General features: G+C 41.5%; 1 protein-coding gene across 3 annotated transcripts in view; it reads right to left on the bottom strand.

The window, feature by feature from the left end:
- Positions 1 to 4,578: 4,578 nt before the first annotated feature.
- The window catches only part of LOC125902404 (guanine nucleotide exchange factor VAV3-like), a 69,308-nt gene continuing 58,289 nt past the window's right edge, over positions 4,579 to 15,597 (bottom strand). For 2 of the 3 annotated variants that reach the window (XM_049598714.1, XM_049598716.1), the window contains exons 26-27: positions 6,352 to 6,500; positions 4,579 to 6,036 (exon numbers count right to left, since the gene is read on the bottom strand). In XM_049598714.1, the coding sequence (XP_049454671.1) occupies positions 5,995 to 6,036; positions 6,352 to 6,500 (191 nt within the window). In that variant the 3' untranslated portion in view covers positions 4,579 to 5,994. Of the gene's footprint in view, positions 6,037 to 6,351; positions 6,501 to 9,212; positions 9,267 to 15,597 lie in introns of all 3 variants that reach the window. The other variant, XM_049598713.1, reaches the window with a different exon arrangement.

Genomic DNA, 15,597 nt, shown 5'->3' with positions numbered 1-15,597 from the left:
CAAGTTGTTATATATCGCCATATCAGATATCGGCAAAAAATCCAATATATTTCCATAACCACTTATCCAGTTTGGGGTTGCAGGTTTGCTGGAGCCTATCCCTGCTGACATCGGGCGAGAGGCTGGGTACACCCTGGACAGGTCGCCAGACTATCACAGGGCTGACACATAGAGACAGACAACCATTCTCGCTAACATTCACACCTACGGGCAATTTAGAGTCAGCAGTTTACCTGCATATCTTTGGACTGTGGGAGGAAACCGGAGTATCCGGAGAAACCCACGCTGACATGGGGAGAACATGCAAACTCTGCATAGAGGGGCTCCACCATTCCAGGGTTCAAATCAGGAACCCAATGCTAACCACTGCACCACCATGCCCCCCAATATTGTGCATCCCTACTATATTCAGTTAGTCTAATACATCAAGAAATAACTCTAGTCAGTTTGGCTGAACTAAAATACCTATGTAATTATGGAAATATTCTTATTTGCCTCCTTGACAATTTGATAAGACAAGTGACACCACTCAAATGTCTGTCTGTTAAGTATGGCACTAAAGCCAGCAGCCGTTTAGTTTAGCTCAGAGATGGAAAAAATACTATCATATATTACTCAAGTACAAATACAATCACTAATGTAAAATTGTAAAGTTAATAGCTGAGCACTTGGACTCTTGAGTAAAAATTGGTGAGGAAAGGGAAAAAGAGAGAAAACGAATATAATGATGAAGCACAGACCCATAAAATCAAAGTACATATTTGGTGGGGCTCGGGGGCACCAGAGGTCCCACATTACAATATTATCATGATACTTAAGTCATGATACCCTATTTCTGTAATTTTAAATGTTTTGCAACATACTGAGTATTGCAATAACATCTATTGCAACTTATAACCAATTATTATTTTTTTAACTGCAACTTAAATCCTAAAAAGAAAACTTTGTCAACATCTGTTTTATCTAATTCGATCATCTCGCTTAATTTACTCATTTTTATGCAGTCAGATGCATCCAATGAACTGAAGGAACAATTATTTTATTATCATAATGGGCTATCAAAAGTTTAATTTGTGTTCGCATATGATTTCAAAAAAAGAAAAAAAAAAAGATTGATACTTGGCTTCCCTGTATGGATAAAACATTGCCGCACAAAATATCGCGATACTATGCCATATCGAATTTGTCCCCCACCCCTTATATTTAGGCTATAAAGTGCATTTTTAACAGCTCAACAGTAGAGCCTAAACATCACACCACAGACTTTAGAGCCAAACCAACAATATATTCCTTTCCCATAGACAGCACTCTGCTGCCTGTGCATACAGCTGATTATCAGTTAACAGTAAGAAAGAACAAAAGTCAGACATTTCAACAACAACGGGACAATATGATGACAATAGTAAAAAGCCAAGAACACCGCAGCGGGTTTCACAAACATCATTAAGCCATAGTATAGCCCAAATTAAATAACCTGCCACTGCTTATAGAAACACCAGCAGAATAAAACATCACCAGGGCAGTAACAACAGACAGATACAAACAAACTCCACAGCGGCTGCATTCACACACACACACACACACACACACACACACACACACACACAGGCCTACAGCAAAAAGAGAGCTGCAGAGTTTTTTTGCACACAGTGTAGTTTGCACACGCGGACGCACGCGCACACGGCGCTTCGTTGCTTGGCAATATTGACCTCTGGAGAGTTACAACATTCAGAGCGAGTGTGTTGTTGTACTCACCTGTTTGAACGGCTTTGCGTGAGTCTTGTGCACCGTCAGGTCCTCCACAATGTGCTCCAGGTTCAGCTTCTGTATTCATTCATTCTCATAGCACAGTAGCTATACCCAGTCCACTCAGCCTCTCTGTCCCACGAGCTCCTCAAAGTTTTTACACAGTTTGAGCTAAGTGGGCTAAGGCTCACAAAGAACCCGAAACTGCTGCTGAAGGATCCATTAGCATTTAGCCTGTTAGCTTGATCCAGGAGGCACCTGTCCTACAGGTAACAACTTCAGGCAGTGATTAATTAAAGGAATAGTTCACTACAAAACAAAAACAATTGTATAGTACTCATCTCCTGGTCCCAGAAAAAGTCCTCTAATGAAAGGCATTTAGAAGAGTGGAGAACCCAAAAAAATGAAAGCACATGGGCTCATCTATACTCAGTTTATGTACGAAAATAGATAAGTCCGATTCAAACATTTTAAACATCACTGTCCTCATACTTCCATGCATGCTTTTTGATGGCATTGACATCCAAAAGAGGGCACTATTAGGCAGAGTAAAATGTTTCTGACAACAATCAGGCGATGGTGGAGGAGGTTGTAAATGTACCTTTGAGCCCAGGTCAGATCATAGATTCGCAACGAGATGACTACTTGCAGTGACTACTTGCAGTGTGCCATTCCACAACCTGCCAGTTCACACCTATGAAACTAATCAGATGAGACGGTGCATCATCTCTATGCAACAGCTGTCTGTACCTCAGCTGTCTGTACCTCTGTATGTAGGGGGCGGCATAAGCACAGCAAGCAGCAGCAGCGACCCATGACCCACCGTTCAACATTTTGACTTGACCAGCGGATTTCACTACAAGCGGATTGGCTGTAGAAACAGGTGATGTGCTTTACGTGTTAAAACCAGCTGCTGGCATTTGGACCAGTTGAGTCCAGCTCAGACCGGCCAGTTCTGAAACGTTCTGCAACGTTTTGAAGCGCTTTCGTCTCATCGCAAATATTTGGTCTGAACTGGGCTTTAAAGGAGATGGCATTGTAGACTGTGTGGCCTGAGAGGACATTAAACATCTATTGCATTTGGAAGAATTCTTTTCACCATGTTGCAGATTTGTTCTTCTGTTCCGCCATTTTTTTAATGTCTTCCTCATGATTAATGGTCTTATCTCGATTGAATTATACTACACTGCCCCCACGATTTCTGCCCCATTTCCTCCATAACCGTAAGCTTTAAGGCAAAGTGCACAAATATGGACAAAATGAATACAGAGTACGGAGACAAGGCTCCGTCCGTCTCCATTTATGTATCTAACATTGAGCATGAATGAGCCATAAGAGTGCAAACAGATTTCACTGGAGGTCAAACAAAAGACAGCAAAAAAATCTTATAATATGTTTTAAAAAACCTTGAAAATTCCTGTGCATCATTATTATAGTCTCTTTTTTTTCTTTTCGTAGGCTCATGGAAATCCAATTACGGTTGTATTTCCGCTACTGTATTGCTAATCAAAGCATTTCCTGTGAAGGAAGTTGTGCACACAGGATGATAATCCAGAGATGATCAATAGTTTAGCAAAAATTGTTGCATTTGACAAAATACTTCTGGTACCATAAAGAGCCTAAGGAGGTAAGTCCAATATAAAATCTATTTTGTTTTTGGGTGAACTAGTCCTTTTGACAATGTGCCCAAATGAATTACATGTTAAGTCAATGTAAAGACGTAATTAGACGCAAAGTCCCACTGGGCAGCTCAATGGATGCGATGGACGTGCCACGAATTACGCAGGTAGCGCAATGTCGCATCATACGCTCTTTTGCGAGGGTTAAAAAATCTCAACGTCAGAGACCAATTCGCGCTGCAAAAGTCAATCAGCATTGAGATCCTCGGGGACGTATGACGTTGAGAACATAGCGGTGGAAGTTGTGTATGACTCGAGTTATTTGTGTGTATGACGCAAGTCAACACAAATTACTGTAGCGTTCAAACTTGTGCAAGTAACGATGCAAAAATTCACATCAGGTTTGGTGTGAACACAACATTAAGGTAGATGCTACTTATTTTTAATCCACGCCGAGGTACAGTAATGATAACATTGACCCTTAATGACCTGATACTTCATTGTTGTAGGCGATTGTTCACAAACTGCTACGCCAAGCCCAGTTACTACTGCATCCCCCACACCCTCTGACAGTCAGCGTTAACATTCAACATGTATCTGTCACAGAGTGTCAGCAGAGTGCAGAGTGTCACCTCTCTGGAGCTGCACTCCTGAGCTCTGTCCTCACACCAACAGCCCCAGACAGACACCAGCCGCTTCTTCTCTGCTGCAGCTGCTGATTTATATCCTTTATTTTGTTCCATCCTCACACAGTTTATCAGGACTTTTTACGTGACTTTTGTTTTTCAAGTACAATATTTGAGATGAAGAATACTTAAAGTGGCTTTTTTGCTTTAACAATATCATTATGAAGTTAATGTTGATTGCACAAAGTAATGACTATAGCATAATGGCACCATCTGCATTTAAACTGATTCCCATCAGCTTCACTTTCATTACACAATTCTGTCTGTTGGGTAGGCTACAACCTCCTGGGAAAATGAAGGCTCAATTTACAACACAAAGGAAGTGCGTCAGCCAATGCACAACCAAAACAGGAAGAGGATAACATGTTTATTTCCCCTAGTAGCTATCGGTAGCTATCCCAAGTTACTAAAGAGTGTCAATGTAAAGCCCAGTGCAGACCAAAGATTTACAATGAGGCAAAACCATTTTAGAACCGCTTATATTATTGTGGCGTATTTATTATGAATACAGTCCATCTGATGCTCGTTTGTTCATGGTTTTCGCCATGTCATCACTACTACAAATGCAGCTGTAGCCAGTATCTCACTATCACTATCCTCATTCATATTTTAAGAAGCTACACATAATATTCAGCCACAAAATAAGCCTAAAGAAGTAGTAAATCAGAACGGAAGTACAGAGAGTTGTTGCATAGGGATGATACACCGTCTCATCTAGTTCTCAGTTGCTACCTCTAGTAGCGGAAATTGTAGACAGTGGAACAATAGGTTTGTGTGTGTGGATGCTTTTTCCTTCATTTTAATAAGCTTAGCTAACAAGCTGCCGCCCTCAGCTTCATATTGAACAGACAGATATGAGCATGGAATCAATCTTATCATCTAACTTTTGGCAAGAGAACAAATGAGTGTATTATAAATCTCCAACTATTGCTTTACATTTTGGTGGGAATCATGAACGGATGAACTAGTTAATACATTTTGACACCAATCCAATGTCTCATGAAAATCCTACTTGAAGTTGAAATAATAAGTGAATAAGAATCAACGCTTGGAGACATAACTTTATCAGCGGTGGATTTCAATATTTTCCACAACAACATATTATTTATTATGTTGTGCAACAAAGTAATCAACTATTTGGTCTCCAGACCTGTCCTGTAATGATATGACCAAATCACTTCTGGGTCCACAAGACTAATAGTCATCAAGATACCGAACACACTATATGTGAATGTCCTTGATGCTTTACTGAAATCTTTACATCCTTTTACTACAATGCATCAGATCACAATTCAGCGAGTGCATTTCATCATATATATCACATTGTTCATTTCAGTCAGGTGATTTAAACTGTTAAATACAAAAGTCTTTGACAGAAAGTTGAGCACAAAAGTCTAAACAGCCAAGAGAGCTACAGTGTTCCAACAACAGTCAAAGCTCCTCAGCTCCTGCATTTCAATTTGGTGCGGTACCTAGGCGGTGCGCTGTCAGCAGGATCTGTGTTCCAGTTGGGTGACTGAGCCTTCCTGGTATCGAAACATGATGACAGTGAAGGCAAGTCTCACACCAGCCAATGGAGTCATCAATAATAAGACAAGGTGAGCAGGAAGGGAGGCGGGGGTGGGGTGGGGTGGGGTGGGGGGTTATCTGGGTACAGCACATGCACTCCCCGGTGGGCCGCAGGGGCAGACAGGGCCGCAGAGAGGCAAGATATGGCGTGACGCTCCTGGAATCTGTGATTTGACATCTGCACCGTGTGAGAGTCTGTCAGAGGGCAGGAGAAGGTTTTTGAGGGCACCGCCGCTTCCTCTTTAGTCCGAGTCTCTGGGTTTTATCAAAGAGATCTGACTTGCGGGGCAAAGAGAGTGGCTGAGCAGCATGGTGCTCGCTGGAGGTGGTCGGCTTTGAATGGACGCTGCTAAGACGTTAGTCCTCCCGCAAAGTCAGTCCTCCTCTTCTACATAGGTGGAGGGGAACCAGCCCATCTGAGAAGCAAGAAAGGAGGATAAAATTCAGGCAGCAGCACATGTATTTGACAGGATATGTTTTATGCACTATCAGTATCTTAAATAAACCCTCAAAAAGACTTCTTAAATTTTTTTACTCCCTTAAAGCTCTGAGTGGGCAGAACGGACTTCAGAACATTATGCCACAATACCATATTCAAGACAGAACCACCCAGTCAGTCAGATAGTGTACAGTGTATTAATACTGTAGGGATATGTAAGACAGATGTATAAGACATTGTACATTAGCTACCACTGTATAGGATAAGAGCACAGATGGCACAAAACACCTACCCTGCCGTCAACCTCTCCCCTCCACCATCCATTGGACATCTTGGTATAGATCTTGATAATGTCTCCCTGCAGCAGGGAGAGCTCCCGTGTGTCTCTCGAGCAGAAGTCATAGCGTGCCACTGCAATACCCACCACCCTGGGAGAAAACACTGAGACAGAGAGATCTTGCCTTAGTATTGAGAGAAATCTCGTATTTAAGTTCTTAGAGCAGCTATTGGACCACAAATGGACAAGAGCTATATTATGTCTGACGCTGCTCTCTGCCCTCTTTGGTCCACCAATAACAAATGCACTCACTAAATCAGAGAGTCACGCTGCATACAACAATTTAATCAGAATCCAATCTAAAAGTATGGCTTCTAGATGTTCCTCTGGGTAGTTCAACCTAACTATTTTTTTTTAAAAACTTTAATTCTCCCTTACTTTGAAGTGCACATTCTTATCTGTAGCACACTGCCATTCAGTGTTTGGAGAACTTCTCACCTGTGTCAGGCTCTTGAAGCTACTTTCTCCAATCCATTCTGAAATCCTAGGCTTTTGAAAAGGTGCTCTTTTAACCTTTACTCTTGTCACCTTGGAAGAATTCTAATAGCCAGGATGCTTGGTGACTAACTTTTATACCTCAAACTGATCTTATTGTTAAATCCTCATAAAACTTTGATGAGAAAATGCTAAGTCAAATAACTACTTTCACTGCAAGGACAATCACAACTCAGCTCAACAAATTCAGTCTTTACCTTTAGTAATAGTGGTATGTTGTGATTATATTCCATTTACAATGGTATGAAACAGATTTTCTGACAGGTATTATCCACAGTGACATTACTATGACTGTCTTACCATGATGACAAGGCAGCAAAGAGCCCTCATTCTTGTGCCTGAGTCATACTAAGTGTCACAGCACCACAGAGTCACAGATGAGGTAGTAAACCATGCTTGCTGGTGAGCAAGGGGAAATACATAGCGCTGCCCAGCTCTGCGGTGCCGAACGCACAGTAGAGATGACAGGTCATGGGTTATCATGGTCATGTGTTGATCTCATTAAAAGTTAATGTTCAACGTGGAAACTTATCAGGTTATACAAGGTTATTCCTACATATGCAGCTGCCTGGGTTTGTTTACCTTATCTGTGGAAATACAGGTGACACACATACAGGTGAGGGATGAAAGGAATATATCTATTCCTTCAGGCACACATGAGAACATCATGCCAACACAGAAGCCAGAAGCCCAAGCCCACACCTACATAGATGCATGCATGTAGCATATATAAGCAGCGTATAGCATAATGCATGTAGCATATATATGCTTATGTACAAAAAAGACAGACACAAATAAAGAAATCTTAATAGACTATTATGCTGTATATATTAATGCCGTGATGGCAGGAGGGGAAAAAATTGAAATACATTCTGCTATTCTGACTTGGGAGCATTTACTCATTATTCCAAGATGGTTACCACAAGTAGTCACACCTAAAAATGAATATTACGTGAATTACCTTATTTTATTGTGTTTCATATTTGTTGCAGCTCATTAACAAGTGAAAATATACAGACAAAAGTGTATTTTATTGTCGTCTGTTTATTCATTTGAAATTACTGTCTACCAAAAATCTATATTACTTATACTTTTTTATTTCATATATATGTCTGTTAAATTCTATCCCTATATTTTAACTTGCACTTACATCTTAAGTCTTATCTTCTCATTTTGCTTTTATTTGTGTGATTTCATTTTTATTAGGGCTGTCGAAATAACGCATTAATTTCGATTAATTAATCAAAGAATAAATAATGCATTAAAAAAAAATTATGTTGATTAATCACATTAATTGGTGCCCTTAGACACGGTGGGTCATCACATGGTGGAGACAGACGAAATGACATTGTTTGGCCCCAAAAATGGAGCATTTACATTTAAGAAACACCCAGATGGAACTGTTGATAGGAGCACCATCCTCTGCAGCTTCTGCAGTGAGGAATTTTCGTACCATTGGAGTACTAAAGGCCTGAAATATCACCTCAACGCAAAGCATTAAGCAGCGAACCCAGAGGTCTGAGCTACCACAGCCTCTGATGCTAGCCCTAGTAGTTAGACTCATCAAGTCACACTCAACCAGGCGTTCAGACGCAAACTGAGTAAGTCTACATGTGACTGACAAACTCCCCTGCAAAATGGATTGCAATACACTGCAGACCAGTTTCAGTGGGAGAGGACAGGAGGACAATTGTGTCCAAAATTGAGCAGCTTTACTACACACACACACATCTGCCAAAATTCAATTGAACTGGATTTTTTAAAAAACTTTCACAGCAAAAGTTGATGAATGTGATTAATTAAGATTAATTAATCACAGAGTATGTCATTAATTCATTTTTTTTAATCACTTGACAGCCCTATTGTTTATACATATTTAATTAGTTAAGAGCCTCAGACCAAAGATTGTCAATGCTAACAACTGCGCTTGTAATTGTTGTGCATTCGATAAATAAATACCTTGTGCTTGAACTTGTATGTCTCCTTTTAATTAGCTGAACTGATAATGTTAGTAAAATGTAAATGCCAGAAATGATGGCTTTGCAGCTCTTTGCCACTGGTTTGTTGACAATTCTGCAGTTATTTTCACCTAGTGGGAGATATCAGAGCTGTCAGAAATGGAATTACAGGAGACTGACGTGAATGTTTTTTCCCCACATGACAACTCGGTGCGATCTGTGCAATATGACGTAAAAGCGGCATCATTAGACTACATTATTTAACAGAGACAGGGAAAACAAGACAGTTTTGTCTTTGGAAACCTGGAAATGTGGGCATACAGCAAGGGAGAGACAAAGAGAGTAAAAAAGCTGTACCTGTACCTGACCAGAAAGGCGAGGAGGAGGGAGGAACAAAGCTGCAGCTGCCGAGAGGAACTACAGAGAAACGGAGCGAGTGATGGGAAGGGGGGGTTCAGGCCGTAGAGGGAGCAAAGACAGAAGATAAGCAAAGTAAACACAAGTTTGACAGAAAGAGAGTATGAGAGAGGGTAAAGGAGAGAGAGAGAGTGAGGGAAAAGTTGGCAAAGTCACAGAACAAGCAGAAAGCAAGGACGGGTGGGAGAGAAGAGTGAGAGGAGGGCAAAACAGTGAAAGCATCAGAAAATTTGTCATTTCACCTGGCACATGATTTTTGTATAATACTGACCAACAGAAAGTGGGTATTGAGTTTTTAACATATTAACTTACTTATGAACATGTCCAAAAGTATATGGACATGCCCACTTCGGTAAGGTGAGTCTTAATGCTACATCATGCAATGATATCTCGGACAACAGTGCTTCCAACTTTCTCATAACAGTTTACAGTTTTCCCAATTTCAGGTGTGGAAAAACTTACTGCATATAGCCCTGACCTCAGGCCAATCCGACACCTTTTAGATGATTTGAAACACAGTGTTGTATATACTCCCAACCTTGCATTCAAGAAAACACAGCCTGCTGATTCCTTTAAATGAGGCCAGTCCAGCAGTGGATTTACAAACGCAGAGTGCTTTGGTAAAAAAAGACAGGGTCCGCCAACAAAAAAAAGCTTAACTAGGCTCAACTTTTGTCGCAGTGAAACAGGATGTTACCCGGCAAGGCTCTGCGGTGGCCAATCAAATGTGAATAGTGTATTTCTTCTGCCATTATTGCCACCGTGATAACTTCTCAGAGTTGTAAAATCCTGTCCCAGAGTACCATAAACATCTGTGCAGTGTTACGGATTCTGATGAGCCTTCAAACTCATCTATCTGTTACGATCTGTTACTGTCCTGGATCATATTTTTTGAAATCATCCCACTGGTACCAGAGGCAACATGCCCCAACCAAGGCAGCCTCTTTGTGTTAATTGACACATGGCTGTTTTTTGGTCTTAACACCCACTTATCGCCTGACAGCAGCAGCTGACCTCACTGATGCTTTTGTGGCTGAATGGTAGAAAATCCCTGCAGCCAGGTTTCAAAATCTTGTGCAGAGCCTTCCTGGAAGAGTTGAGGATGTTGTAGCAGCGTAAAGACGCCCGTGGTTTTTGAAGATCAGTTGTTCAGCTCTCTACATACCTTTGGTTATGTAGTGTAGCATCTATAATCTTCCCCAGGTCATACTGCATAACACAGCAATAACAACCTTTTGAGCTTCAGACCGGGCACGCCGAAGCAGCAGTATGGGGGTAGGTATACGTCTGGGCACAGCACGGCGCCCTGACAAGGCGATCCATGCCGCAGAGCCGACAACTTCTGCTCCGGTATGAAATCCCATCTGAGCCAGCAGACCCTCACACTGAGAAAACCACCTGCTGTCATCACAACAATATGGTTCCATGCCTTCTTCCGCTTCCCCACAGGGATAAGTAAATGCAGGGCCAATATGTGTCAACTGTTTGTCTGACCAGAGTGCACACAACCCACACTACCACACGACTATGCACAGACCTGCAGGAAATATATACAGTATAAACAAACACAGGCTATATGTGTAGATACAGAAATAAACTTGTACTGCACATACAGCCATAAACAGCACGAGCATTTTATACTTGAAGCCGTTTCATTTTAGTATGATCAAACTAAATATCCTGTAATATTTTCACTATTTCTCTTATAAATTCTTATTTCATTTTGAGATTTTGCAAATTATTCACTCAGATGCAATCCCTTGCCCCTTTCACTTAGCCTTACCCCTTCATTTTGCATGTTCACGTCTAGAGGTAGGGTGTCCCAATTCTTGTTGGGATAGAGGGGTAGGGCAAAGTGTAAGGGCTACATGGCCCTCAAAATGAATGTTTTTCAGAGGCACCTCCACCTGGAAATCATCAATCATGGCTGCACAAGCAACAAAAGAAACCCACAAATGCATTTAATTTGTTAATAAAGATTTAAAAATTGTTGTTTCAGTTGATTACGGTCCTTTTCTTTATAGTAGCATGCTGATGTCTCAGGAGCTAACTAGCAAGCTAGCTAAAATTACATTGTTATTACTGATTTGTGCATAACAGTCGCACATTTTGACATATTTCCATGTCACCCCCTCCACCCCCTTTGATTGCATTTGACGCATTAAATTTAACTTAAGTTCAGCAGCAAAGTTGCTGCACTTGTTAAGGCTCCTGTAATATCATTGCAGGCCATAGACCATGTAAACAATGGAGGTAGCTACCATGACATCACCCACTGGTTTATGGACTGCCATTTTGAAGCCTTGAGTTCAGCAACACATTGCTGTTTTGGATGAGCAAGGGGGTCTGACTCATAGATTGTGGTGACACCTCATGGACAGCCTGTCAGTCAAGCCAACACATTCTTACTCAGACCTTGTCACATATCAACACTTGGTCATGGACTTTCCACGTCCACATATGACATGCAAGGTACCCTGGGTGGGTTGGTTGTCAAAATACTCATTTGTTTTTCACGTCATTTACATACATTTAAAAACAAGGCAAGGCAATTTGTGGTGTTGTACCAAAGCACTATGTTGGTACAACACCGCAAATTGACTTTTGTTTTTCCTTCAACAACACATGCATGTAGTTGGCTTTAGGCAACAAAAGCACGTGGTTAGGTTTAGGAAAAAAAGAACAGGGTTTGGCTTTATAATCTTACAGGACGCAAACACCGCTATCCTGGGTGAAAGTCAATGTTTCTTGGACCCATCCAGCACTCCTCCTGCCCACCCTACTTGGAGTTTCATCACCTTAACTTTTGCTCTTGTCCTGCCGTGTTTCCCGCTGACACCGCCGTGCGACTGGCTGAGTATCATGCCGATGTCACTACCCAAGTGCTGCATTTCAATGGCTTTGGAGTGAGACTGAGTTGGTCAAGCACTTTAACTTCAAGCCTTAATGAAATGTAAACAAGTGAGTTATGAAAAAATTTGCCCCTTATACAGCTGTCATGAATGTTGAAATTAGCTAAAGAGACCAAAACTGCTCATTACCAAACTGTAAACATGTTTGTTTCTGCTGTAAAGTTGGGCATTTTAACATGGGCCTCTATGAGGACTGATTTGTTTTGGAGTCAGCCTCAAGTGGCCGTTAGAGGAACTGCAGTTTGTGGCACTTCTGCGTTGACTTCCTTTTTAAACTCTGGAGGTTGCAGCTTGGTACAGACTGGCAGGGTATGTGGGAGCACAGATTGCTAACGCCTACAGAGCACTGTCTGTGCTTTTCTATTTCCATCAGCTAAATAGTGTGATGTTGTCATTATTGCCATAGTCTTGTCTGTTAACGTAAACGCCATTTATGACTACTAATGACCTTTCAGGGTCTTGAAGAGTTGTTCCATTTCACAGGGGAAGATTTCAACCACTGTCCCTTGTAACTCTGTTCCGAGGGGCAAAGTGGCACTCAAACACAGGTTATGAGTAAAAATGAGAAATGGGATTGGGCCTTATCATCATTAATTTAAGATATCAGAACTGCATATCCTGATAACACTGGTAGTTAACTAAGAAAATGATTTTAAATTATTTCCCATCCTTAACATTCATGCACATACACAGACGAAAAGCACACAGTCAGACTTAATTAAAGATGCTGGCTGGGGTTTCTCCAAACAAATTACTCCAGAGTTTTGATGGTTTTTCAATAGTTGTGCATCTTGTGATTGTTTGCTCAGCCTTGCATTCTGTTTTCTTTGCTATGAGGTGTCTGTTTTGAGATTCAAACCATTTTGTGTGAGTGAGTGTGTGTGTGTTTTTTGTTTTGGCATGACATCTGTCTTTCCATGGAGGCTGTTTACCAGACAGAGAACGCGGTGCCCACACTAAGTCTGTCTATGGGGGTGGACGACTTAAGGCAATAATAATCTATCCCAGAATGCACTGAGGCAACGGCGGGTCTGTCAAGGCTTCCTCACAGAAGGAAGAGCGGTGAATGGCAGCGATGCACAAACACACCTCTTGCAGAGCTGCTTTGAAGCGTGATGCGCTGGGAGACCGACGCTGCCAAAGGAGGCAGAGGGACAAGGATGTAGCAGAATTTTACATCCGAACAGACACAAAGGGCTAACTTTGACTTTGTTCCAGCGTTCGTTTTTCCTTGCCTCTGCTGCTGCTGTTGCGGCGGCTGTGGTTGTTTACATGTACACCTCTCTTTAAGTTGAGACAGTTTACCTCCAGCTGCTTTCTGCTCTTTTACATCTGATCATATTTGCAAACTTTTCCCAGTTTTGTGGAAAACAGACGCAGTCCCTCAGTTGGACCAGGGGTATCCCCCAGGTGTGTGTCAGCAGGCGGCTGTCACACAGTTTTCTCTGCTGCCAGCCCAAGTGAAATGTCATGTCCTGTCAGGAAAATTGTGAAGCCATCTCAGAGCTGAGCAGCGTGCGGAGTGTGACGTTTGAGGTAGCAGGCTCCTGGTGCTTGCCTGGGGCATTAGGCCCTAACTGGGACCTCTCCGCCGAGCCTGGTGAGCTGCCGAGGCTCCTTTCTATTTCTTTCACTCACTGTCTCTCTCACTACTCCCTTTGTCTTTTGCTCTTCCTCTATCTCTCTCACCCCACGCCTTCCCTTTGTACTCTGTGTCTCCTTTTTACCTCATTCACAGTCACTATAAGGATATCTTATCTGGGTTAGAAACAATAATAATTCTAGGCACAAATGCATGTGGAATACATTACAATCTGAATAGGATTGCGTCAGCTGGTGGTCTGGCTTGAAGTGAATTTCTCTGAATGTAATGTTCACAATTTGATCACATTTTCAAAGGAATGGCTCAACATTTTAAGAAAAATTCTGATTTGCTTTCTTGCCAAGACTGATTGATACCACTCTCATGTCTGTATGCTTAATCTAAAGCTAGAGCCAGGACGTGCTGAAGGATGAAAGACATGGGTTAGACACACGCAGGACCATTTTTCTGGCCAGGAGTGGAAATCCCCTGAAGTCTCTAGACCTGGCCAAATCATTCAGAACACAACAGCACTTTAAACCACACATTGACCCTTTGGTTTTGGATTAAACAAATGAGATGTAACATGTTAATTAGTAGCCCAGGCTGGCTATATCCGTATTGTTTAGTCTTTACACTGAGCTGAGATAGAATAATTAGCTCGATATTTACTGCGCAGACAGAGAGTGGTATCAAATTTCACATCTAACTCTTGTTTAGTTGAATGACTTAACTCCACTCCAAAGAGCTACAGATTCCTCTTTCCTATATAGGCTCTGTGTCCTTTCATTTTACCTCACTTTCCACTACTTTCCTTCTCTGTACTCTCTCCCAGCCTCCTATTTATCTCACTGTTTCCCTTTCTTACATCAATGTCTGTCTCACCGTCCCATTTTTCTCCCTCCCTTTCGCCTGCCTTCTCTTCCGACACCCTTTTTGCCATTTCCACCTCTTCCTGCTCTCCCTACTCTCTATCTCTCGCTCTCTTCCTCTCTTCCCCATCTCCTGTCCATTTCATTCTATCCACAACATGCTTCGCCTCTCCCACTCGCACTCTCCATTCCTGACCTGTCTCTTTCTCTATTCTCCTTCTTCCTCAAGACCTTTCTCCTCCACATGCCTCCTCAGAGTGAATGAGCATCTAATTCTGTCACCGAGGGCCAGTAATGACGCAGTGGCTGGACTTGTTGAACTTAAGCACAAGATTGCGTTTACCCATGCCTCTTAATGCTGACTGCTTGAAATCAAAGATGCTTCCGGACTTCTTATAGCCAAGATTTATATGGTATATTAGTAATACGACACTGAGCGCATGTTTCATTGTGACCATAAGAGAGCTTCTCTTACTTGAGTCAAACAGTATTTCTATACAATGTTAGTTTGACCCAGATGCACAAGGTCTACCACATAACATGCACAACATCTGTTAGATAACCTAAAATAATTTCCTGTTTTATTAAGTGACTTTTGTGGGGGGAAAAAATTAGTTTTCATGTTCTGTTCAATTGCATATTCAACAAAAATCCATCTCTACTGAATCAACACCATTCCTGTTTCCACATCTATTTATATGACAATTTATTTCATTATTTTCATTTTACTTACTCATTTAAGGAAAAAAAAGATTTAAAGATGAAAATGGAAACTGTAACATTTAAATTCATGACAACTGGGCAAAAGGCTGATTCTACATTAACAGTAACGCATCGTTTAATGGTTCAACATCTTTAATTTATCATATTATTTAGCATGAATAAATAGAAGCATGACAGATTACAATCAGTGACTATGTTAACATGCACAATTATTCCGGGTTGTGCCAAACCTAATTCCAAAA

This window comes from Epinephelus fuscoguttatus, linkage group LG15, assembly GCF_011397635.1.
Source record: "Epinephelus fuscoguttatus linkage group LG15, E.fuscoguttatus.final_Chr_v1".
In the NCBI taxonomy this organism is placed as follows: domain Eukaryota; kingdom Metazoa; phylum Chordata; class Actinopteri; order Perciformes; family Serranidae; genus Epinephelus; species Epinephelus fuscoguttatus.
The sequence above is the reverse complement of the archived record's forward strand: the minus strand, read 5'-3'. Positions and strand labels throughout refer to the sequence as shown.